Below are 23,410 nucleotides of genomic sequence, written 5' to 3'. Positions count from 1 at the left end.
GCTGAATACCTTCCAGCAGCCTTCCTCCACATGGCAACAGCATGGCCCTTGTGGAGTCAGAGCCTGGTCTCAGCCTTCCAGTTCCCTGAGCCTGCTGTGGAGAAATCCAGCTGACTTGTAATGTATTTATTTTTGATCTGTTGGCCGTGTTGGACAATTACTGCCCAAGTTCATCTCTTTCAGTTTGACTCTGTGAGGAGCATTCTAAGTTTGTGCAAGCCCCCTTCCACCAGGAGCCACCAGGGGGGCTGTGCACACAGCCATAACTGCAAGGATGGATGGCAAAGAGTCAGAGAAGAATTTTTTTTTCTCTGTAAAAATATCAGAGCAAATTTAAGGGTCTACATCCACAGTGAAATGTTGCAGATTTACAGGCAGTAATTCAGAGTGGTGATGAATCACAAAAAACAAATGCAAGTGCCAAAGCAGGATTTCATTTCTGCACAAGTACATGTATACTTTATTGACAGAAAAAGTAGAGACAAGGTGTTCATCATAAAGCTGGGTGATCTGGAACTTGGACAGGGGGAAATGCAGCAATCTTCTCTCTAGTGGCTGCATACCATTGCCTGCCTTGTGAATGGAAATTAAACATTCACAGCATTTGATGCTGGAAAGCTGCATCTACAACCTGTATTTTTGCAGAGTATTTTAAAAATCGTATTTTTGTTATTAAACTCTGCCACATTCTTACTGAGAACCAAGGAGAGGGGAGAACTAGGGGAGCTAACATCTGTGTGGGATGGGAATGTAAGTCAGTGGGTGGATTCTGAATACTGTTAAATGATTGGGGGGGAAACTAGTTTATTTGTTGAAATGGAAACACTCAGTAATGACAAGGGAGCTGAAATATTTAGACAAAACTGGAATGGAACCCAAAGGACATGATTTAGTTGTTCTCATGAAACAGAGGATCTCCCATTCAAAGTGCTGTACATGTCTTTTTGTAATTTTTTTTTTTTTCTGTGGGAATTCCTAAAAACTGTGGATGCTTTTGATCTGTTTGTAAGACAAGAACTGAATTCTGGGGTCAAGGTGCTGTTGGCAAGGTCCTTCCAGAAGAAGTATTGAAAGATGCTCTCACAGTCTGCAGTACCTGAGCTTGAGAACTTCAACTCTGTTCTAATACAGGGCAAACAAGAAATGGGGAATTCAAGTTCTCCAGGAGTAAATCCGACATTTTAAAAAACACAATGTGAGAACCTGCACAATGTAGTCACTAGGGGATCTGTATCCAGTTTTTTCATTATGAAACCTAGAATCTAGAAATTTCCTGCTCTGCTTCTTGCTTTCTTATTTAAATTTAAAAAGAAATCATTATTTGCATATGGTCCTATCTCAGCTGTATCAGCATAACTGATACTTCACTTTTTTTGTCTTAGACCACAGGGCTCTTTCAAATTACTGAGTCCCTCTATAAGCATCTGTTGGAATTAAGGTGTTCTGCTGTTTTTCCTGGTGAGTGCCATCCTCTTTGAAATACTGGCATGCAGACAAAAGCAGCAGGAAAATTTGAAAATGTGTAAGGAGGTGGGAAGAGCCCTCATGACAAACAGCGTCCATCCACAGGTCAGGGCTTGGCTGGGATGAGGACAGAGGGATTTCCTGGCCTCTCCTTCAACAAAAATTATTGCTTCGGACATTTGCCACCACCTTGAATCACATGATGCAAAATGGTGGCTATTTCCAGGCATTTCTCCAGAAGCTATACCTCAGATTCCTCCCCTGACTCCATGACCTTTCTCTGTCTTTTGCCTTCAACTCACTGCTTCATCTTCCCTGCCTGCTCCTCAGGTTGGGACTGATAGCTGCACCATGTGTAACTGATCAGTGTGAGGGTTTTTAGGGTCTAGAGTTCTGAAGATCTTCATATAATTTAGCACAGAAACAAAGAACACTGAAATGTTGGTCTACAGAGTAAAATTAGGGATTTCTTGGATTTAGATCAGTTCCTATGTAAGTCAAAGGCAGCTGTTACTAATGCACAATTATTCATCCATAGTCCAACTATGCAAAATACAACCCCAGCTCTCAGATTTTTCTGTGAGAACTGTAAAAAACCAGCTTGATATATTTGGGGCACTAAAAAAGAATATTATTAAATCTGTACAATAACGGCAGACTAAGAATAAAAGTGTGTCTCATTGACATTGCCAGAAATGTGTTTACTCTAAGTCTACATTAAAAATTATATTAAACATATGTTTGCATTCATATTTGGGCAAAGACTAAGACTCTCAACACCTTGGCTTGAGACACCAGCACTTGGATTATTAATATCATGCCCTCAGAGCCTGTATATTTGAATCTCATTTCTGTTTGCTGGCAATACATAAAATAAAGCAAATTCTGATTCAGCTGATAGAATGTAGTTGTGTAACTGTGTTGTCGACACTTTGCAAAAACCTAAAATATATTTTAGCATGTATTTCAAGCCATCTGTGTTTGCCAAATAATACTTTGAACAGATACCTGATATTTGCTTGCATAGTATACAATTAACTAATCCAAATGCACTGAGGTCCTCAGGAGTTTGTCAAGTTACAGAGAAGGGCATTTGCTGTTCTCTGAGATGAACAACTGTGCAGTAACACACTCAGTTTTGATCCTAATCTTTGCTCCACTCCTTTCAAAAGCAGCAGCATCAGGCTGAATTCTGTACCGTGGAAGTTTAGCAGAACACAAGCTCAGCAAATTTGGACAAGAGGTAAAATAAGAGCACAAGTAAGTGAAAAGAAGCACAGTGAGAGGAGGTTCTAAACACCAGAAAAGCAGACTCATGAGTTTAAGTAAAAATTAACAATTAAGCTTTAAAACTTACCTGTGCAGCCAGTGGTGCCTTTCTTGCCTGAATATCCCATATCACAGTGACAGATAAATGAGCCTTTTGTATTCTCACAGGTTCCACTCAGACAGATGTTTGGATGCAGATCACACTCATTAACATCTAAAAAATCCCATGAATTAATATTTATTAAACAAAATTCTTAGAAAGTAACTGGAAAAATTTCTTTAGATATGAATTTTGATACAAAAATAAGTCTAGATATGCAAAGAAAAAGCTGGTTATAGTAGTTATTCTTTACCTAGCATACAAGCATACATTTTGAAATCTGGGGTAACAGTGTTATACTAGCATATCTGCATTAACATACCTTTAATGCCAGCTTTTCCTAAAAGTAGACACTAAGATGCAATACATAGTCCAAAGAATGGCTATGATTATTAATAATTCTTACATATATGTGTCAGTATACATTTACATATGCGTGCATGCATGTATTTTCTAGTTTTGTGAGACGATTCTCTCAAAATACACTGAAGGTTTTAAATTAGAATGTGAAAATGTGGTTTTGGAGATACGCTGTTCCACGACTCTGTTCTACCAAGTTACAACACTTCCACGTAGTTTTGTCTCAGAGACAAGTTTAAATCAGCACTAGTGACTTATCTTGCTAGAAATTTTCCACAGCATCATCCACTTCCTTTCTGTAAGCACTCTTTTATCTAAGCTGTATAAGGACCTCACTGGAAGAGGACCTAAAGATGCAATGCTATAGATCATGTTTGCACCTCAATCTACAGGGATATACAGAAGATTACATTTGCATTTGTGCAGTAGGGCTGCTTCTCTGGTCAGGTCACAAAAATTAGGAGATAAGGGCAATTCTCTTCAAATATCATTGTCTGTCTACCTGGAAAGAGTGCCTTAATAAACTTTTTTTTTTTTCCCGTGTTTAATGCATATTGGAATACATGTATTTTCACTTACCTATGCAAGTCTTCATGTCTTCAGATGCCATGAATCCATCATAGCAGAGACACCTGTATTCTCCTGGGATGTTTGTACACTGGCCTCCATCACAGATGTTAGGGTTGTCTTCACACTCATCAATATCTACAGGGGAACATCAGATTTAAATATGTTATCTTTATCCAGTGCAATGAACCATCATCATGGCAAGTAAGCATTTCAATGCTCTGATAAACATGGTGAAGATTGAATCCCTGTAAACAACTGAGCCGTACATTGCAGAATTGTCTTGATGAGTAAGCTCCTTGCCTCCAGCTAAAGTCTGTGGCAAAACATTCCCTTCTGACTCAAGTGGGAGGAACAGGAACCAACTTTTCCTTCAGAGAAAAGAAGTCCAACAGAACCTTTGTCACACCACAAGGCCACATATAATTGGGCATTCTTGGATGCAATCCATCATTGTTCAAATCAATGGAAGCTCTGAAGTCAAATTCAGTGACAAAAATATCAAACTTCACCAATCTTAAAAAAGCCATCATACATGCAAAATACTTCTAGAGATCTCAAGGGTGGTGACAAACTGGAAACAGTTCAACTCACAGTGGGAATAATTACAGTACATACATTTATTTCACTAAAAGATGGTTATGGTCTTATTTAGCATTTCAGCTGACTGGTCAGGCCAGCCATATAGTTACATCCTCTAGGATGAGAAGTCATTTTCTCAATTGATAAAATTGCCATCACTGATTGGAGCCAAGCTTCAGAAGCAGATACTTTATTATATTAAGGCAACCATGCTAAGTTCTGGAATCTTTCAGAGTCCCTGGGGTTATGCTAGTGCTCCTTGTAAAAATCCCTAGAATCTTCCTGTGTCAGCACCAACACAGACCAGCAAGAGCAAAAATCAGAATCTCTGCCTAGTGATACCATGGGAAAAAAATCAGCACAAAAAGGACAAGATTCAGGAATCCTCTCCAAGAACAAGGGTGTAACTCATTATCAGAGCAGTCTATTGTGGATTGCAGTAATTATGCAGCTGCAGAAAATGAACTCACATTAATTTAAAATATTTTGTTCATTATTCTGCTGTATTTCTAGCAGCTAGTGCTTGTGTGGATACACAACTTCTGCAAGGAAGAAGGCTGACCAGTCCCTGTTTATCTTAACAAGCAAATAATGTTGGCATGGACATGAGCCTGAAAATGTTAATTTGGAATGGAATTTGAATTAACATGCAAATTTAAGCTCTAGAAATGGGAATAATAATGGCAGAAATAAAGAACTTTATTTACAAACCTGCCACTGTACCGATTTCACAGTTGAGGGAAAATCAGCTGACAAAGAAGCTGTTGTTTCCCCTAATTGAGCTGATTATTTATGCATAACCTCACCAATTCAAACATGACCTACTACTGAACTGCAGAGCATTCTTACCAGGTCAATTATCAGGAGATATATTCTGTGATGGCTTCCAGCTTTGTGTGATGTTAAAGATAAAAGACATGTTCACACACAGAGAAAATTGAAAATGTAAAATACGTGTTTCACAGTTCTATTTTATCCTGGACCATGCACAAAAATCTAACAGTGTAAAACCAGATATTTAGTGCCATGAAAGCAAATGTCACAAATTACTTTTATTCTTATTAGTTTGGGCAGAGGCAAAACTTTATCCTGTGAATTTTGGATATTCACCAGATGTTTACATATGTAAATAACATCTTTTCAAGAGAAGAAAGCAGTGTTTTCAATACTAATAGGGTAGTGAAGGTTACCCCTCACATCTCTGGGTATTGTCTTAGATTTGACTTGACATCCAAAGATGTCTGGTGTTTCTGCTATTTAAATCTTTTTATGTGTGGCTATTGCACTCAAGTCCTTATTAGAGGTGAGTATGAAAATGAATAGCTAATAGTTATTATAGCTGGCCTGTGAGGGAAATTATATTTTTCAGAGTCAAGGCTGGATATGTAGAAATAGATATGGAGAAATTAATGAGTAAAGTAAGATCTGACTAGAAACTTCTATGGACATATTTAGGGTCAGGTTAATGTGTAGACAAACCACAGAGAATCCATCCCCTCCCCACAGCAAAGGCAGATGCTGGCATTTTGACTTTGAGAGAGACAGATGATAATTTCCCATTCCAAAATTTTAGTTTAATATGAAGGAAGGTGTTGTAAATGATCTGTTCTGGTTTGGGGGTTAGAGATGTGTTTGGGTGGCAAAGGATAAGGGGGAGTAAAGACAAAACTGTTTCCAGCCAGCAGACTTGAGATGCCAAGACTGTCCAAGTGCACATTTGGGGCATTTGGTCTGAGTCAAATCAAGAAGATGAAAACAGAGAAGTGGCTCAGAGGCTCTGCTTCCCCCCTCCTCCCTTCCCTTTCACATCACTCTAATCCTCTCACTGGGTTTAGATTCTGGCTGAGGCACAATTTCGATCAACTGGTTTTATTTTTGCATTAAGAAAGTGCCCCAAACATCAATGTTTGGGCAGGTTTTCGTAAAAGCTTGCCTTTTCTAGAAACTTGAGCTAAAGCAAACTACTTCTAATCTAAATATTTTAGATTTTCAGGGTCAGTCAAATCTGCACTTTTTCTAGTTGAATTCTTTCTTTGAATGAGGGTCTCCTACTTGCTGAAGGCTGGCTACTTTACACTTTTCTGATGGGGGAAAACTACATTTTGCTGTGCCTTAGGGCTCTTTTGTCTTCTGGAATGGTAATGAGTAGCCTTAGGGTAATTGAGACCCTGGTTCAAGGTCTATAAATATTTACAAATTCTAAATGTGAGCGCTCTATTAACACAGTATAGAAAACTCTCCATTTGTTCAACTATAAAGGCAATTCTATTCCAAGGGATTAACCCTGTTATAATTCTCATGCTCTTCAAAGAGCTCTTGGATGGAATTGGCAAACAGCTGGCAAATATTCGCATGCCTCATCTGGCCAGTGGTTGTGAAGTAAGTAAGAGAAAAGTAGGGTAGAATTAATTATCTTTCCAGTAACCTATGTGGAAATCACCAAGTACAATTCACTTCCTGGGATTATGACTCCCAGACTCCCAAAGGAGAACACCCGGCCATAAGAGAGCTCTGAAAATTTTCTCACAAACACTTTTAAGAGTGCAAAAGACCTGTTTCCTAAGAAAGATTCATACTATTCAGATTTTAACTTCTCTGCAACTCATTCAGCTCTGAATTAATGCAGCATACTTGCACTTGACTAAACAAAGAATTAAAAACAGGAATTTTCTTGCTTGCTTAAGAGCAGATACCACAGAACAGAGCAATCAGCTTCTTTTCTAGTGTCTCTGTCTATCCTCTCTTCAACATAACCGCACAATACACAAGCACAGCACTTTTGCTTCTGTTCATGATAGTTTTTTTAATGGTCTTCAACCTGTTTTGGATTTGGATTTACTATAGTATCATAAGGGGGAAAATTTATCTCCTACTGAAAAAACCAGAGATTTTTATTATTAAAATCAGAATCAACTTATACACTTTGTGAAATTATCAAGAGCCAAGTCCTTTCAAAGCAGTTCTTTCTTAGGTTGCCCAATTGTGATATTTTGGAGATATTTACTTCAGAAAAAGAACTTCACTTTCCATTTATCTTCTTTTTTTAATAGTGTATTTACTACAATAGCTTTAACCTTTAAAAGAAGGTTCCTTTTTAAACTATTGAAATAAACCCTTTAAGCAGAAAAGTTCCCAAAGTTTCCCTTACCAGTGCATGTCCTGTGGTCTGGCATGAGTGCAAAGCCTTGTTTACAGCTACATTCATAGCTGCCCTCCGAGTTTGTACAGAAGTCCTCACAGCCACCATTCATTATTTGGCACTCATCAATATCTAAAAAGGAGAAAATTACAGTTAAAACCCACAATACCTTTTACTTTAAAGCACATTTCAAGGACACACTTTGAGTCAGCTTTCCAGTACACCATCAATCCAGAATCTACACTTGGCGTTTGCACACTAACATTCAAGTGTTTGCCAAGGCAGGCACTGGGATGGATTCAGGCAAACCAGGGATGGAAACAGATGATACCTGACTACATATACAAATACTTCTGTGCTTCTCCTTCTATATATAGAAATAGCAGTGAGTTACCATGGGATCATGAGGGGCAACAAAGTTTCTGTAATGATCAAGGTAAAAAATTACTTGGTAGAATTAAAGCCAGTGGATTTTTCCATGGCACAGTAGAGGGAATGTATGCAATTGAACCACATGATACTATTTCATGGTCCAGCAGGAATGATGATTTTTAATTAAATATATAACTATTCTAACAATTTACTCCCTCTTAATCATCAAAGTCTGAAGTCTTGGGGCATTTAAAATAGTATGTGATTTTATGCACCATGATTGATTTACTAGAGAAAGTAATCTGTTACTCAGCTAAGTGTAGCACTGCCATCACTTCATCCATTTCTCTCAAAAATGCATGTGCATGTTTTGGAGATTTTGCATACTATTTTGACAAACTGTACCATGCTTTTTCATTTGTGCTTAAAGATTACTTTGTATATCTACTAAATTGAAACAATTCTGTATGTTTTATCTTCCCTGTTTGCTAGAGGTCCCCTGTAGATGTTGTCCTTACCGATACAGTATAGCTTGTCTGGTGTGGACTGATACCCAGGGTTGCAAGCACACTGATACTTTCCAATCAGGTTGACACATCGGCCATTTCGGCACAGATTGGTGCTCAGCTCACATTCATTAATGTCTGTTGTGAAAGAAAAAGAGAAACACATTTTCATCCTGAAAACGATACTAAAGCCAACACTGTAAATGCACAGCGTAAGAGAGGTACAAAATGCTGTGCACAATCTTGATTTTGCCTGCTTGTCTCACCTACACATGCAGAGATATTTGGTGATATCTGATGGCCTGGAGGGCAATCACACCGAAAACTTCCCTCTGTGTTGATGCAGGTGCCACCTCGGCAGAGAAGGGGATTGCGCTGACACTCGTCAATGTCTGTGAGGAGAAGGGGACACAAATCAGTGCAGGGCCAGCACATCCTCACCACAGCCCCTCAGCCATCACAGCACCATCTGCCTTCATCGACCCTGCAGCCTGTCCTAGAGCCACCCATCCCTTGCACCATGATGCAGTTAGAGAAAGAAAATAAACTCAAAAAGGCTTCTTCTAAATTTTAATTTACCTTAACTTCAAAGTTCAGGGTGGTGTCCCACTTAGCAAAATGGGGATTGTGGGGATAAATTTAACATCCTAAAATCCTGTACCTTGCTTATATATGCTTATATATTGCAGAAGCAGCAAATCAATATTACAAGTTAGCTTTAATAAGGCTCATGAAATGCGAGAGACCTAAATCCAAGCACAATCAAACCTCAAAAAAAAACCCAAAAACCAAAAACCAAAACCAAACAAAACAAAACCAAAAAAAAAAAAAAAAAAAAAAAAAAAAAACCAAACAAACAAAAAAAAAAATCCACCCAAATAAATCATGCATAGCACATAGCATACATCTCAGGTTTATAAAAAAACATACCCATGCAGTTTTTCATCATCATAAATCCACTTTCATAGCCTTCAAAACATTCACACTCAAAGTCTCCAGGAGTATTGACACAGATGCCTTGGCCACAAAGATCAGGAGAGATGCGGCACTCGTCGATATCTGTAAGACAAAACAGCATTTTCAGAAGAGTTTTGTTTTCCCTTTTCAATTCAAAGCCACGAGGGAGATATGCATGCAGTTTACCTGTGCAGTTCCTCTCTTCAGAATCGAGGGCAAATCCACTGTCACATCTACACTTAAAACTGCCAATGGTATTTCTGCATTTTCCATGGGTACAAAGGCTGGGGAACATTTTGCATTCATTGATGTCTGAAAATGAGATAGTATGGACATATGATGTTACCACTGCATACAAAAACAGAGCACAAAAGAGCAATACTGACATCAGAGCTCATCCTTTTTCATGGCAGTGACTCCTCGTTGTGGGAAAATCAGACTACACTTCATAAACTGATACGGACTTCCCCCTAAGCAACAGTGGAGACACTCTGTGCTGGAATTGCCAAAGAACACTTTCTGCTACAGAATGGTATTAGTCTCCCCTTTGTCCTGCAGGTTCTGATCTGCAGCTCAGGAAGATTTCAGTGGACAGAGGATCAAGGCAAAGACAACTTTCAAAAGAAGCACTCTGTCTTCTGATTTCTGAGAAAGAAACATGACTTCCATAAGTCATGGAAAATACAATGAGCATAAATAAAAGCATATGTCACTTATCTTCATGGATAATTAAAGGCTTATTAACTGTTTATCAAAAAAGGCTGAAACTAACAACTGCAACTGTCATTCATATAGATATATATTCCCCTCATTTCAGACTTCATGATGTTTCATTTTTGGGCAACTTCTGACATTGTCCAGCTTAACCTCACTGGTAACTTTGGAAAGACAGCTTTCAGCACATGATGCTGGGGTGTCACTGCATGATTCCCATTTAATGCTGGAAGTTTACCAACCAGTCATAACACGACTTAGTTTACCATAAATAAAATTCTCTGATTTGAGCCATCATCCTGGAAGCTATTTCCTCTACTTCTCCAAGTAACTTCACAAGAAATTCCCAAAATTAATCACCATTTCTTTGTTGTTTCACATTAAAATTAAAGCTATTGCACCTTTCACAAGTAAGGATTGCTCTTTCAATACATCCAAAGCTGACTGCACAGTTTGTCTCCCGTTCTTGTACTATGAGATGCCAGGAAGCAAAGTCAGGCACAATTTAACCTCCCCAGTGAGAGACACAAATCCTGTGTTTTGAGGCTGCAGTATTATATGGTATTTAATGGTCTCTAACACAAACTAAATTCTCTTATATTTTATTTGGGCTTCAGCTGCCATGAAATCTAATTGGATTTTCAAACGTGCCTTAGAGTGACTGTAGTGCCTATCACCAGAATTTTCAAACCCAGAGGAGCTGTCTGATGGAAGAGTAAAAGTAGAAGCCATCAGGATTTACCAGCAATTAACCACAAATGGATGACATACCTTTAGAGAAAGGCTTCCCACTTATCTCTATCTTTGTAGAGAACCCAGGTCCCCTCGGGCAAAGAGCTTCAAACTCAGGAGTTCCCCGGAGAGGACACTCCTCGCACTCGTAGCCCCAGGCTGCCCCCACGGAGCAGCAGCAGGCGTCCATGCGGTGCCTCCCCGGGATCTGGGATGTGCACTGCTCGTCCTCATGCTGCAGGTAGCAGCTCTCCAAGCGAATGTCTGCCGGGCAATTTAACAGCATGTTGAGAAAGAAAGACAAAGTTTAGTTCGCTGCAGAGGAATTTTTTTTGCCAAAATCTCTTCACAGGATAGCTCACTCCATGTTTTTGTGGACTCGGAGGAGCATACTAAGCTCACTGAATAATTCCTAACAGCAAAATATTAATGCTAAACTCAGAAATTACCAATTGAAGCAAGTCTAAAGCACCACCCTGAAAAAATGGTGCTCAACACTTGAAGTAAATTTTGGATCAGGAAAGGATTTTAAACATTCCAGCTTTCCATACTTATATAAGGCCTTTTAATTACTACAAGTTATGCCCTGTTCAGAGGCAAATCTTGAGCATTATTGTCACAAATGGACAAAGGTGCTTTGGGTGGACAACATACTAAACTTGGATATTCTGTTGCATGCTCCATCCAGGGGCATGGTGTGGTCAAGCCTCAGCCCACAAGGGTGTGGCCTCCACTATCCTAGCCTTTGTGGAAGGTGGTTGCAGTGGGGCTGCAGATGAAGAGTGCTAAGAGCATGGATGATCTGTAGGGATTTGTCAGATAAACAACCTGGAACTAAATCATCGCTATTCACCAGCTAGCAGATGATGATGGGCTTTAGCTACTACCATTGGAACCTGTCCATATTCCAGGTGAATTAAGTTTATGTCCCTGACTAATTCCATCTGAAAAATGGGCAAACATAATTGTCCTTTCTTGTTAGAAAACACACAGTTCAACCACTGGTCACTGCATAGATCTGCTCTTCCCCAGTACATGTGTAAATGTGATTAACACCTACCAAGACAAGTCCGTCCAGAAGCATCTAAAGTCATTCCATTGGGGCACTGGCAAACAAATGATCCCAAGGTATTGACACACTGCCCATTTGTACAGACTCCAGGAAACACCTCACACTCATTAACATCTATTAAAGAAAAAAAAGTGAACAACAGTAGCATGCTAGACATGAACAAATTAGAAAAACACAAAAAAAATTATAACATTGTAATGTTTTTAGGATAAAATAAAAAAACCACAGCAGTCTATGTGGCCTGAAAAAATTCAAAACATTTACAATTCCCAAAGCAAGTCAGTCAGATCCAATTAATTACAGAAAATTGCTGATGATCAGAAATAATACATGCTGCTATTAGCTATTGCTACATATAAAGAATTTAAATTCAAAAGTAACAGAAAAGGGAGGGGTGTTTAAAAACTATATCCATTTTCATACTCACTGTGGGCCAGATATTTGAAGCAAACGGGCAAAGAAAGACCAAGGTAAGTTCAAAATGACATTATGCATTATTCCAACTAGATTCAGGGTTTTTTTTAAGATTTTTGAAAATTTTCTCTATCTGCATGTCTGGAAACTACAGTACCATTTGAAATCTGCCCCTGTGGCCTTGTCAGCAATTAGCAACTTTATATATTTTAAAATAACCTCTTTACAACTATACAACTATACACAGAGTTTAATTCTGTTAAGTAAAAACTGTATTTCTATATTTAAAAGGCAAATCTGGCATTTTTGTGTAAAGATAAATTGATTATATGCATTAGCTTGGCTTCAGCTTAAATAAATGTTTAGTAATCTAAGTGTGAGGTCATCCCACCCATGTTCTTTGTGGAAAGCATATGCTTCACAACTGCCTTTGGGAAAAAGCTTCCAACCTTAAACATGCTCCAAGATGAAGCGTGACAATTTTTAGGACAGGAGAGGATAAAAACAAGAAATGGGAAAAGAATGACTGGCAATCCGTAGATGAATACTCGTGTGTAGAATAACCAAGAAGTGGGAAGGTTGGGCTAGTTAGGCCTCCAGACAAAACTCCTGCTGCAAAGAGACTGCGTCTCTCAAACCTCATGGAGCACGATGGAGGATAAATGCTGGGGGGCAAATCAGTGGCCTCTGCCCTTGGACAGATATTGTAAATTGACTGGAAGGTATGAAGTAAAGCCAGTGGATTATTAGAAACCACTGAAACACTGTTCACAGCCTGTGAGCAATATTGCAGCTGACAACTCCAGGGCTCACCCGTAAACGAGAGGAATGCTGCCAATTTCGTTTGCTTATTTCCTTGCACAAGATCTATTACTCATTTTACATGGGTTGTGTATGGGAGAACTGACTATCACCTTTTGGGAACTAAACTTACTTCTGTCTCTAACTTGCCAGTAAATTTCCTAGAGACCTTTCCCTGTCTTGAGAAATGCTTACATTGGTTGAAAACCAAGTAAGGCTTCAGTAAGGTTACAAGGAAGGGAAACGACTCTGAAAAACCTGGGACTATCTAGGTCCCATACAAATGAGAAAGATTAAAACATGTAATAAATGTAATCTGATGTGCTGGTAAAGAAAATGCTGAAAACAGTTATGTCTGTATCTTGGAAGGATAAACTTTCCATCCCAGTAGTGTTGAAAATGTTTAAGAGTTTCCTTGTGAAGAGAGATAGGTGGGCCCACCTTTTTTTTCTTTTCTTTCACTTACACACTTCCCAAAGTGTTGCTGAGGTCAGATAAGTTATGAACAGTGGGTCTGCAGCACAGACGTGCCAAGGTATTCAGTCATCATTTGGAAAGCAAAGAGTATGTGTGAGGGTGTTCCTGTTTTCTTTTTTTTTTTTTTTTTTAAGGGAAAAAAAAACAATGTTTCTTTATGGAAGCTACATATGGGAGTAATTTTTAAAAAATATTTTAACTGCAGTGTCATGTCAGATGTTGTCAGTCAGGATGACCCACAGCAGTTTGAGACTCTCTGAGCTTCTGCGTATTATGTAAATATGCAGTACTTCTCCAGGGGTTCAAATAATTCAAATAGAGATGAAATAGGGTGGGACCTTCAATTCTCACAGAATAGTATAGAGTCATCTCATACCAAGCAAAAAACTACACATTTAAAATATTAACCTTTTCTTTAACCAAAGTATAACTGTGTCCTGATGTTTTTGTGTTTGTTTGTTTGTTTACAGGACAACGAAAATACGCTTTGGAATGTGTAAGATTTCATATAATGCCGTATGGCAGAAAGCCAAGGTTAAGGAAAAAAAAAAAAAAAGAAAACTACTGTGAACTGCAGCCTTTGAACATTCTTTTTCTAAAGCACTGTAATGGTTTATCACGCCACTGTATTACTTATGCCATGTTTTGTAGTATATATGACACACAATTTGTAAGAATAGGTTAGTCAGTTAATAGAATTTGAAGAGAGAGAGAGCCACCTCCTTATACTGGTAGACACAAGTGTGTACTTGGACATAAACTGTGAGTATGCAGGAATATTAAACAAACTGAAACCAAAATCATCCCTGACATAACTCTAATCAACTCAATGGGACAACACAAAGTAAGAACTTGGCATAGTGTTCCTCTATGCTAAATTAACCACTTAAATCAAAACACTGGCATCTTTTTATTCAAGCACTGATTTATATTAAGGCAACAATAAATACCTTCACACAATGTTCCTCTTATTCTTGAATATCCCTTTTGACATATTGGGTCTGTAAAACAAACAAAAGTGAAGTTTCAGAATACTACAGTCCAAAACTCACCATTAATTTATTGTGCAAAACTAATCATGTGAAACATTAACTAGTTTATTGCTTTGAGAAGTCTGAGTGCTTAGACAATATCCCAGTATTTTCTGAAATAATAAAGAGATAAGATGGGGCAACTACATAAACTATATAGTGTCAGCCTTTATCCTCTTTTGCTTCCCATGTGTCTCAGCTAGCTAGCCTAAAAGTGGTTATGATTTCTGTTTCATTTGAACCAATTAATTCATTTCACTTGATCACAGCACATTACAACCCTATTTACCATGGATGAATGAGGATGAATTCTGTTAAGATACACAGAATGAAATTAACCAAAGATTTGAGCAAACCAGCAGCTTTCAGCAAATAGAAATAACAACCCACACACATTTCTGCATTCATCAGCTCATCTCTGGGTTCCCAGCTCATCCCACAGTTCAGAAAAATTATCAAAGGAATATGCAGGGACCTCAACTCATTTTTTGATCAACTGTATGATTCTACAGGTCATCAGTTAATCTACAGAGTATAATAACAAGGGCTACTCCCTCTCCTCCCTTCATTACCACACCAAGATCCATTTGTTGCTAACATTTCCTTGGGATCTCTGGGGAACATTCATCGCTACATTTATTGCTGCATTTATTGCTACATCATTAGGAACTCCAAATCACTAATTATGACAAATCATGCTAAAGTAAGGCTGTCCCTTACAGACTGTAGGTGTGGTCCTTTCCCTTCAGTGCTTAAACTCGTAAAATATTTGCTGAAAAATCCAGACAGGACCTTCTATATCTACCTGCTACCTCTCAAAGATTAAGACTTCTCTTTTCTGGGACTGAGTAAGGAATGACTGCTTGATAACAGAACAAGTAAAGTTATTTGTCTAGCCTGCCCCCAACTTCTACAACAATAATATGGACCAACATCAGAGGAGGAAAAGTCTCAGGTTCCTGAGGAAAATAAACAGCATTACCTCGTTCACATGGTGTACATGGGCTTCCCCAAGCAGCACCTAGTGAAGAACAGCACTGGGACTTCAGAGTTGCTCCATTGATATTTATTTCACACCTTCCATTGACTATGTTCTGCCAACAGGTACCCTTGACAGTTTCTGTTTGGAAAAAGACAATATATTTTTATGTGGATTCTCTAGCATTATGCATTACTGTATTTACAAACACATATGAATTTAACCATGAAAAAGAATCATCGTTTCATTTTAATTTACCACATCAGAGCTAATTTTATTTTAAAATCTCTTTATTTAACCATCTCTATGCTGGACTATGGCCTGAAATCATCCCAGCACAGAGCTCTTGCAAATCCTAGTTTATGATACTGTCCTTAACAGGGAGTATGTCAATACCATTTAAGATTTGAGCCCCTACATTAATTATGACTCAGATTAGGGGCACATGCAGAAGAACAGAGCAGATATGAACCCTTACTCTGTCTTCCATTATTTTACTAGATCCCCCAGTCAGGATATCTTTCAATACAGGGAGTGGCAGGAGATAGCTAAGGATCAGACAGCTGTACTCCTACAGTTTTCCTCACTGACTAGAAAGGAGCTATAAATTACTGTCCAAACAGAATAGGCAAGAAAGGAAATATGAGCCCACAGAGTCACAGCATTGTCCATGGATGCTTTTGAGCTGGTCTGGACTGTGCATAAATTGTTCATGCTTCATCTCAAATACAAAATTCTTTCCAGAGAGCAGATCCTAATTAGAACATGTTCACCTTATTACAGGAGAAATTAAGGAAGTGAGCACAGACCTGAAGTACTAGTTCTAGCATCTCTGTGTTGGTTAGAAAAAATTTTTACCGCTCTTTCAAATTTGCTATGAAAGCACATCAAGCTCCCAAGTGCACTTTATGCCTCCATAGTAATGGCAAAAACAAGCACTTTTAACATTGTTTCTGATATGCTTTCCACTAAATTAAACTACACAAGTTATTTTAAAGTACTTTCTTAACCTGGAGTAAAATGTTCCCGTGTCACTAGACATTTTTAACCAGCAAATATAAAATCTTCAGAGGAACAAATACCTATGCAGATGGTTTTGGTTGGATCCAAAGTGCTTTCAGGAGAACATTCACAGACAAAAGAACCTGGTGTGTTTTTGCACACTCCATTAACACAGGGGTTAGATTCACATTCATCAATATCTAGAAAAGAAACACACTGCTATTAGTCCCAAAGACACACTAACACATTAGAACTGTCTGTGGCTCAAAAAGAGTTCAAACTAGAAGCCCTTTGGCTCTGTTCCTCACACAATAGATTTGTAAAGCTTGGTTCTTCTCACCCTTGGCACAGTATGGGCTCACTGGCAGTAGTAAATAGGGAGAGTAAATACAGGCTATTCCATTAGGTTATCTAAACATTTCATTTTGGCCTTGTCCCTCCCTCCTCATTCTCCTACTTCCCCACAGAATTTATTTATTGTGATTTTTTTAGTTTTACACATTATACCCTCATGAAGGCCCAAAGTACTTCTGGAACAATATGAGAACAATCCAAATGAATAAAATTAGGATGAAACAGTGTGTTACCAATTACCTTCACATGTTTTTAGATCAGGAGTGTATACAAATCCCTTTGGACAAGTGCAGGTGAAACTTCCAGGAGTATTTCTGCATTGCCCATTGTCACAAAGCAGCATATTCAGTGCACATTCATCAATATCTACAATGAAAATAAAGGACTTTTTAAGAAATAAAACATTTCTGGAATAGAAGTCAGGACAGAATTTCCCTCCCAACAGCCACTTTTCAGAGGAGACAAAGAGGGCAGGAAGATGTGGGGTGTGTGTGGAATATGAATACTGGAAATTTTTTTTTGTAGAAACATGTTTGCACAAGAGCTTGTACTTTCTTTCCTCACATATTCATAGTAAGTGACAGCCACACCACAGTTCAAAACAAAGCTAGGAATCACACTTTCATCCTGTCTTTATTGTGGATTAGGTCTATGCAGTCTGCACAGCAGAACCCACAGTCATGAAAGAAACAAGGAGAGGATTGGTTTGAAAAGGTTTGCTGGTCATCCTGGTCTTTGAATCACCATTTTTTCCAAGCTGGCTCTGAACTGTCCTAGATGTTATAGTTAACAAGGCTAATGTAAGTCAACACTTGCTTCAGAGATGAAAATTTTAAATAGAATTGTTAGTGCTAAATTTAAGAACTCTGAGGAAATCTTTGGAAGAATTGTGGTCATTAGGGAGAAGTTGCAAGAAAGCGGCAATGGGCCATGAATAGCAGGTGAAGACCAGGAGAGACCCAAAGAGCAGACGGGAACAATTGGCAAGTCAGAGAGGCTTCAGAAAGTGTTGAGAGAAGTTGGGAAGACTCAGAGGGTCAGTGCAGCAGCTGGGAACAGCAAAAGTGCTAGGAAAAGAAGGGAGACTTGCAGAATAAAACAGACCATGTGGGAAGCTTCACAGGAGTTCAGAAAAATTGAGAGAGGGCCAGGTGGAACATTAGGGGAGAATGGGAAACAGCTGTGATGGAGCATGGATGTGGGCTACAGCAGGGTGGGCTGGGGAGCATCTGGAAAACTCACAGATGGGCTGGGAGAAGAGATGCCATCAGCTACAAGCAAACACTGGAATAGGACATGGATAATTAAAGCCAAAGAAGCAAAACGGAAAATGGGATGAATTACAGTGTGATTTTTATCTAAGAAAGTTAAACTCTTTTTTTTTTTTTTTTTTTTTTTTTTTTTTTTTTTTTAAGATAGTGGATGGATAGTTTAGACTGGGATAACACCCATGACTTAAGCTATTTAGGCTTAAGTAGAGAATACAGAACCCAAATAAAATTATTATGTAAGCTGGAGATAATAGAAAGGAATTTAAGAATTTTAAGGTGGTTCCAGAGCTGGAGGAAGGAGAGACTACAAATGGATATATTAAAAAAGAGAATAATCATGATGAAGTGAGCATATTAGAAATGCCTTCAGCGATAAGACTTGGGACTGGTCCTATAAAATATTCTCTTTAATGCAGAAGTAAAAAATTAATTCAATCAAATACTTTGGACAACACTAAGCTGTAAGATATTACCAACACAGAGAATCAGGCAATGCTAAATTAATCTTGACAACATGAACAAGAAAAATAAGATGAAATATAATCACCAACTTTCAAAACTTTGCAATTAGGGACCATTGCAGTAACAATAACATTCTAGAAACCAGAACTCATCAGCTGAAGGCTAGTGAGCAAACTCTGGATGTAGCCCCAAATTAGAGGTTGACTTTGATCCCACAGTATAACACACATTTGAGAAAAGACTAATGCACTCTAGAATCAGTTTAGGCAGGATATTCCACAGGGAAATGGAGAATTTCTGGCATGACTCTACAAGGCACTGGTCAGACTTCATCAGAACACTGTATATTGGTCAGATCAGTCATGTTCAAGAGAAGGCTGCAGCCTCTTTTTATGAAAAGAATGGAAGTACAGAGTCAGACAGCTCAGCCAATAGAGTTTGAGAAAGGTTATGATGATTCCTTATAAATCTTTGAGGATAAGACATTTCATACCAATGCAGTTTTTCCCAGTTGAGTCCACTTCATATCCAGGGTCACAATAACATTTGTATGTTCCATGCAGATTCTCACACCTTCCGTTTGGACAGAGATCAGGATCCAATAAGCACTCATTAATATCTACATAAAGGTAAAAAAACCCAAACATCAGAGCAGCACTTGTTGAGGGCTTGTAGGGGTTAATTCTCCAAACTAGAAAAAACACAGTTTCAATATCATTAACACTGGCTGCTCTATTTTTATAATTATGTAGTTCTGATTAGGAAATTCACACCTAAATACTCACACTCAAGAAAAAAAGCATCTCTTTATCATTGATTTATCTCTAGCCCATGATCATTTAGGAAACTTTCAACTGGAGGTAAGAACTGGGATTTTAAACCAGAGATCAGAGATTAGATTTAGAGAGACCCATGTACTAATACTCCCTGTATCCATTGATTCATAGCATTTCCAGATGGCATCACTTGCCAAAGCATTAATATCCCTATTTCTGAGTGCTTTTCCCTATCTACTGCCAGCAAATCTACTAGTGAGCATTGGCTGACTTAAGAGTTTGCAGTTTCACAGTTCTGTGACAACAAAAGTGTAATCATTTCCTCCTTCTCTGTGGTTAAACAAACCCTGGCCTATTTTGACAGATGAAAACATGAGTAAGCTCAGTGTTCAAAATGGCTTTATTCTTCAGGATGATTTCACCTGAAGTATGCAACTATGACTTGCATATAAAGTCATGTAGGTAATGACACTTCTCATAATTTTGTCATTATTTTATAATGGCACTTAGATACACTCCATCATGTAAACCAGAGAGGCCCCACTGATGAAATGGCATGATCCTGAAACTCCATGCTCCATTCACTTTACCCTAAGCCTTTCTCCCATTCTCTTCTGTCACCATCCCCACCAGCACAGCTAACAAATCAAGGATATCAAGGCAACATTTTCCAACAAAAGTGTTATACATAAATTTGAATTACATTAGGTGATCTTACCATTTCCTCCTGCAGTCATGCCAGTTCCACTGCTACACAGAGCCTGATATTCAGCTGGAAAAAACATTAAAAAACTTACTGGAATATTCTTTCTTAGCTCATTGCTTTCAGCATCACCATTTACAGTATGGCAATTAATTATTTGAAAGAAGAAACATGCCTTCCAATTCTTATGAAAACATTAATAACCTCACATTATTCTGAACCTGTGAAATATTTTAGCAGATTCAGGGTCTGAACCTGTTCATGAAGATGGATGAGTAAAAATTTCACATGATGAACTGTGGCATTTAAGAATAGACATAAACTTCATGCTGGTCCTCCTACACAAACGAACCATAACATATTCATACGAAGATTCTCCAGAACTTTATGTCCAAGTCCTTGCCCAAGGTTCAAAGAAACCAGGAAACAGAACATTTTTTCCTATAAATCTGCCCCATATTTAACTCTATTTAGCAGGAGTGTCTTCATGAGTTTACAGTAGATCAAGGATATCTTATTCTTAAAAATGAGTAAAATTAAAATACGTGTCTAAGCTTCTCAAATTTCCCACTTACTGCTGGGTTCAAGCTTTACTTTTGAGTTTAGGACAATTAATAGCATGAACTGAGAGCCAGCTCAGCATTAATTGTTGCCATAATAATTAATTAAACTGAACTGGACATTTGTCTGTGCATTGACTACCCAAAGGTAAGCTACTTCAGATCACTTGAAGGTTACAGGAGTCATGCAGCAAACATCTGACTGGCAGGTGTACATAAGGATTTGAACCTATGAATTAATCAAGTTTTTTCCACTAATAACCTGAGTTAAAATTTATATTTTTTGTTATCTACAGCTACCAAAATATGGTTTGTTGTCTCAAAATGTCCTGCTTGCTTTTAATGTAATTTAATGTTTTTAACAAATCTGGGATCAGATATTGTAATTTACTGTCCCTTCAGAAAATTATCTCCCATAGTCTTAAAACATATAACAAATAAAAGATTGCTCATAATATGTAACATATTATACAACAATGTAACCTCTTGATTTAAGTTACAATGCCAATATAAAACTTTCTTCTACCTTTCTAAAAATATTTTATCACCAGAATTGGTAAATTAGAAGATTTACCAGTGAACATGCCATACCTGAGTTTTGTGCTGGGCAGGGCTGGCAAGGCTCTCCAAAGGCATAGTCAGTGCTGGCACAGCAGCACTCTGACTTTGTAACTGCACCTGTTAATGGTCTCACACATTGTCCTCTCTTGTAGCCACCATAGCACGTACTTCGCATGTGTGTATCTGAGGGAAGAAAGCTCTCTTAATCCTGCCATAAATTATAGCAAGTATTAAATGTAGCATGGGTGTCATAAACACCACAAAATAGCTGTCAAAGCTAAGTATCTTTCGCTATTTCCCTCTGCTTTCCAGCCACCTATATGCCCCCCTCTACTTGGGACAGGAAATTCTTCCTCCTCACTCTCCCAAGAATTAAGGCTTACAAACTGCATTTAATGACTTAAAATGCACTGGTGAACTACGAGGCAAACAATCAGCTCCTAATCTTGAGAAGCTGTGGGGAAAATGAACAAAGTCTTTGCTCTTTCTTTGCTTGTAAAAAACCCAAGGAAAAGTCATTAATGCTATTCCAGTACATAAGACTTCATATGTTTATGTTTTCAGGTCCAGGGGTGATTTTTTTCTTTCTTTAAGAACTGGCCCATAAATGGCTTTCATGCATATTAGTATTTTCCAATCAAACACTGAGCTTGTGAAGAAATGGGCAGATAATTGGATACACCCCACATTAAAAAGAAGTGACAGAGTAATTGCATCTTTAAGCTTAGTGACAAATGAAGAATTTTACACTGACAGAAACAGGGCAAATTCTCACCTACACAGAACTGATGCAGCACTAGTCACCTCTGCTCTGTACAGTCTACATGACCTTGTGATTTGACCCACACTTTTTTAATAAAAAGAAAACGAACACGGAGCAAAATGAGCTACTATAGTGAACATTCCAGAGCTATTAGTATCTACCATAATTACTACCCACCATTCCACAAAAAAAAAGGTAAATTCTACATTCAAACTTGATCTGTCCATTGGTCTAGCAGTAATATCTTAACCTTGAGACTCCATTAAGTTTGTCTTACCAACACAGACACGTCCATCCAGTCCTACTGCAAGGCCAGGGAAGCATTCACATCTGAAAGAGCCATCAGTGTTCACACAGCGCCCGTTCATGCATATTCCATCTGTCTCACACTCATTGATGTCTGTTGGAGAATAGAATGAGTTTTATTAGAAGTTAAACTACAAAGTGTTCGATGCCTGGCTGAAACTTGCATTTGTGCAGCCTATTTTCAATATATCCTATAGAAAAATATCAAGGTAAATGGAGAGAAGTTCAAGTAAAGATTTTGTTAGGAATAATGATGAATTCGTTCTTTGAAATAGAATAAGAAAATGCCAAAATCCAGGAGAAATAAACAGAACAAAATTATTCTGCTCTCCTTGGAAAATAAAAGGGACTACATTTTCCTAACTTGTTCCCAAGAGGTGCATGTTCCGATTTAGGGGTCATTCAGGCAAAATCATAATTGGAGGAAGAAGGAAACTGTGGCTGCTAAGACAAAGGACTTCTGTAGTATATAACAGGGCATTCCCTTTCCGTATTACCAGTTCATGCTGTAAGAAATCAGTCCAAATAGCAAATTGAATCCTTCACCTCCCCACAAGGTGCCTTCAAGGGCCACCAAAGAATTTCTTTTCCACCTGCTGCACATCTGAATCTCCCCAGCAGCCCCTGCCCCAAGTCCCTGTCTCTCTGGTGATCTGCATGATAATTGGGTTTTCCTATCAGATGCTCATTACAGCCCATTTACTAAACTTTCAATGAACAGACTGCACTCCAGCCTTGAAAAGAATTCATTAATGATTTGAGCAATTGCCCAGCACAAGCGATCTTTACCCATCTTTACCCAACAATGGCACATTGGACGAAAAGGCCCAGAGCAATGAAATGCAGGAATGAAACTTTATAATAAAATACCACTAAGAGTTGTTGAATTCATAAAAAACCAATATAGGCTATGTATCCTGCTCATAGTAAGATCATTCTGTAGATGCAGAGAGCACACTATCATTTTAGAAGTGATAAAGAAAAGGAGTGTTATAAATATTGTTTGGAAGTATGTATAACCTTTATAAAATAATTACTTCATAACAATTCTCCATACTATATACAAGAGATGGTGTGTGTGACAATTTCCTTTTTTCTGACCTTAAAAGGGCAAAT

At 38.2% G+C, this 23,410-nt stretch overlaps 1 protein-coding gene across 1 annotated transcript in view; it reads right to left on the bottom strand.

Annotated features, from left to right (window-relative positions):
* The window catches only part of FBN1 (fibrillin 1), a 139,671-nt gene that overhangs the window by 39,686 nt on the left and 76,575 nt on the right, over positions 1-23,410 (bottom strand). The window contains exons 16-32 of the mRNA XM_066328415.1: positions 22,266-22,388; positions 21,256-21,408; positions 20,120-20,173; positions 19,119-19,244; positions 17,133-17,258; positions 16,619-16,738; positions 15,540-15,677; positions 14,477-14,527; positions 11,823-11,948; positions 10,802-11,026; positions 9,503-9,628; positions 9,290-9,418; positions 8,626-8,751; positions 8,372-8,497; positions 7,491-7,613; positions 3,773-3,898; positions 2,822-2,947 (exon numbers count right to left, since the gene is read on the bottom strand). Coding sequence (XP_066184512.1) covers positions 2,822-2,947; positions 3,773-3,898; positions 7,491-7,613; positions 8,372-8,497; positions 8,626-8,751; positions 9,290-9,418; positions 9,503-9,628; positions 10,802-11,026; positions 11,823-11,948; positions 14,477-14,527; positions 15,540-15,677; positions 16,619-16,738; positions 17,133-17,258; positions 19,119-19,244; positions 20,120-20,173; positions 21,256-21,408; positions 22,266-22,388 — 2,124 coding nt within the window. The remainder of the gene's footprint in view (positions 1-2,821; positions 2,948-3,772; positions 3,899-7,490; positions 7,614-8,371; positions 8,498-8,625; positions 8,752-9,289; positions 9,419-9,502; positions 9,629-10,801; positions 11,027-11,822; positions 11,949-14,476; positions 14,528-15,539; positions 15,678-16,618; positions 16,739-17,132; positions 17,259-19,118; positions 19,245-20,119; positions 20,174-21,255; positions 21,409-22,265; positions 22,389-23,410) is intronic.

This window comes from Sylvia atricapilla, chromosome 13 (genome assembly GCF_009819655.1).
Source record: "Sylvia atricapilla isolate bSylAtr1 chromosome 13, bSylAtr1.pri, whole genome shotgun sequence".
In the NCBI taxonomy this organism is placed as follows: domain Eukaryota; kingdom Metazoa; phylum Chordata; class Aves; order Passeriformes; family Sylviidae; genus Sylvia; species Sylvia atricapilla.
Note: the sequence above shows the minus strand (reverse complement) of the source record. Positions and strands in the feature narration are given on the sequence as shown.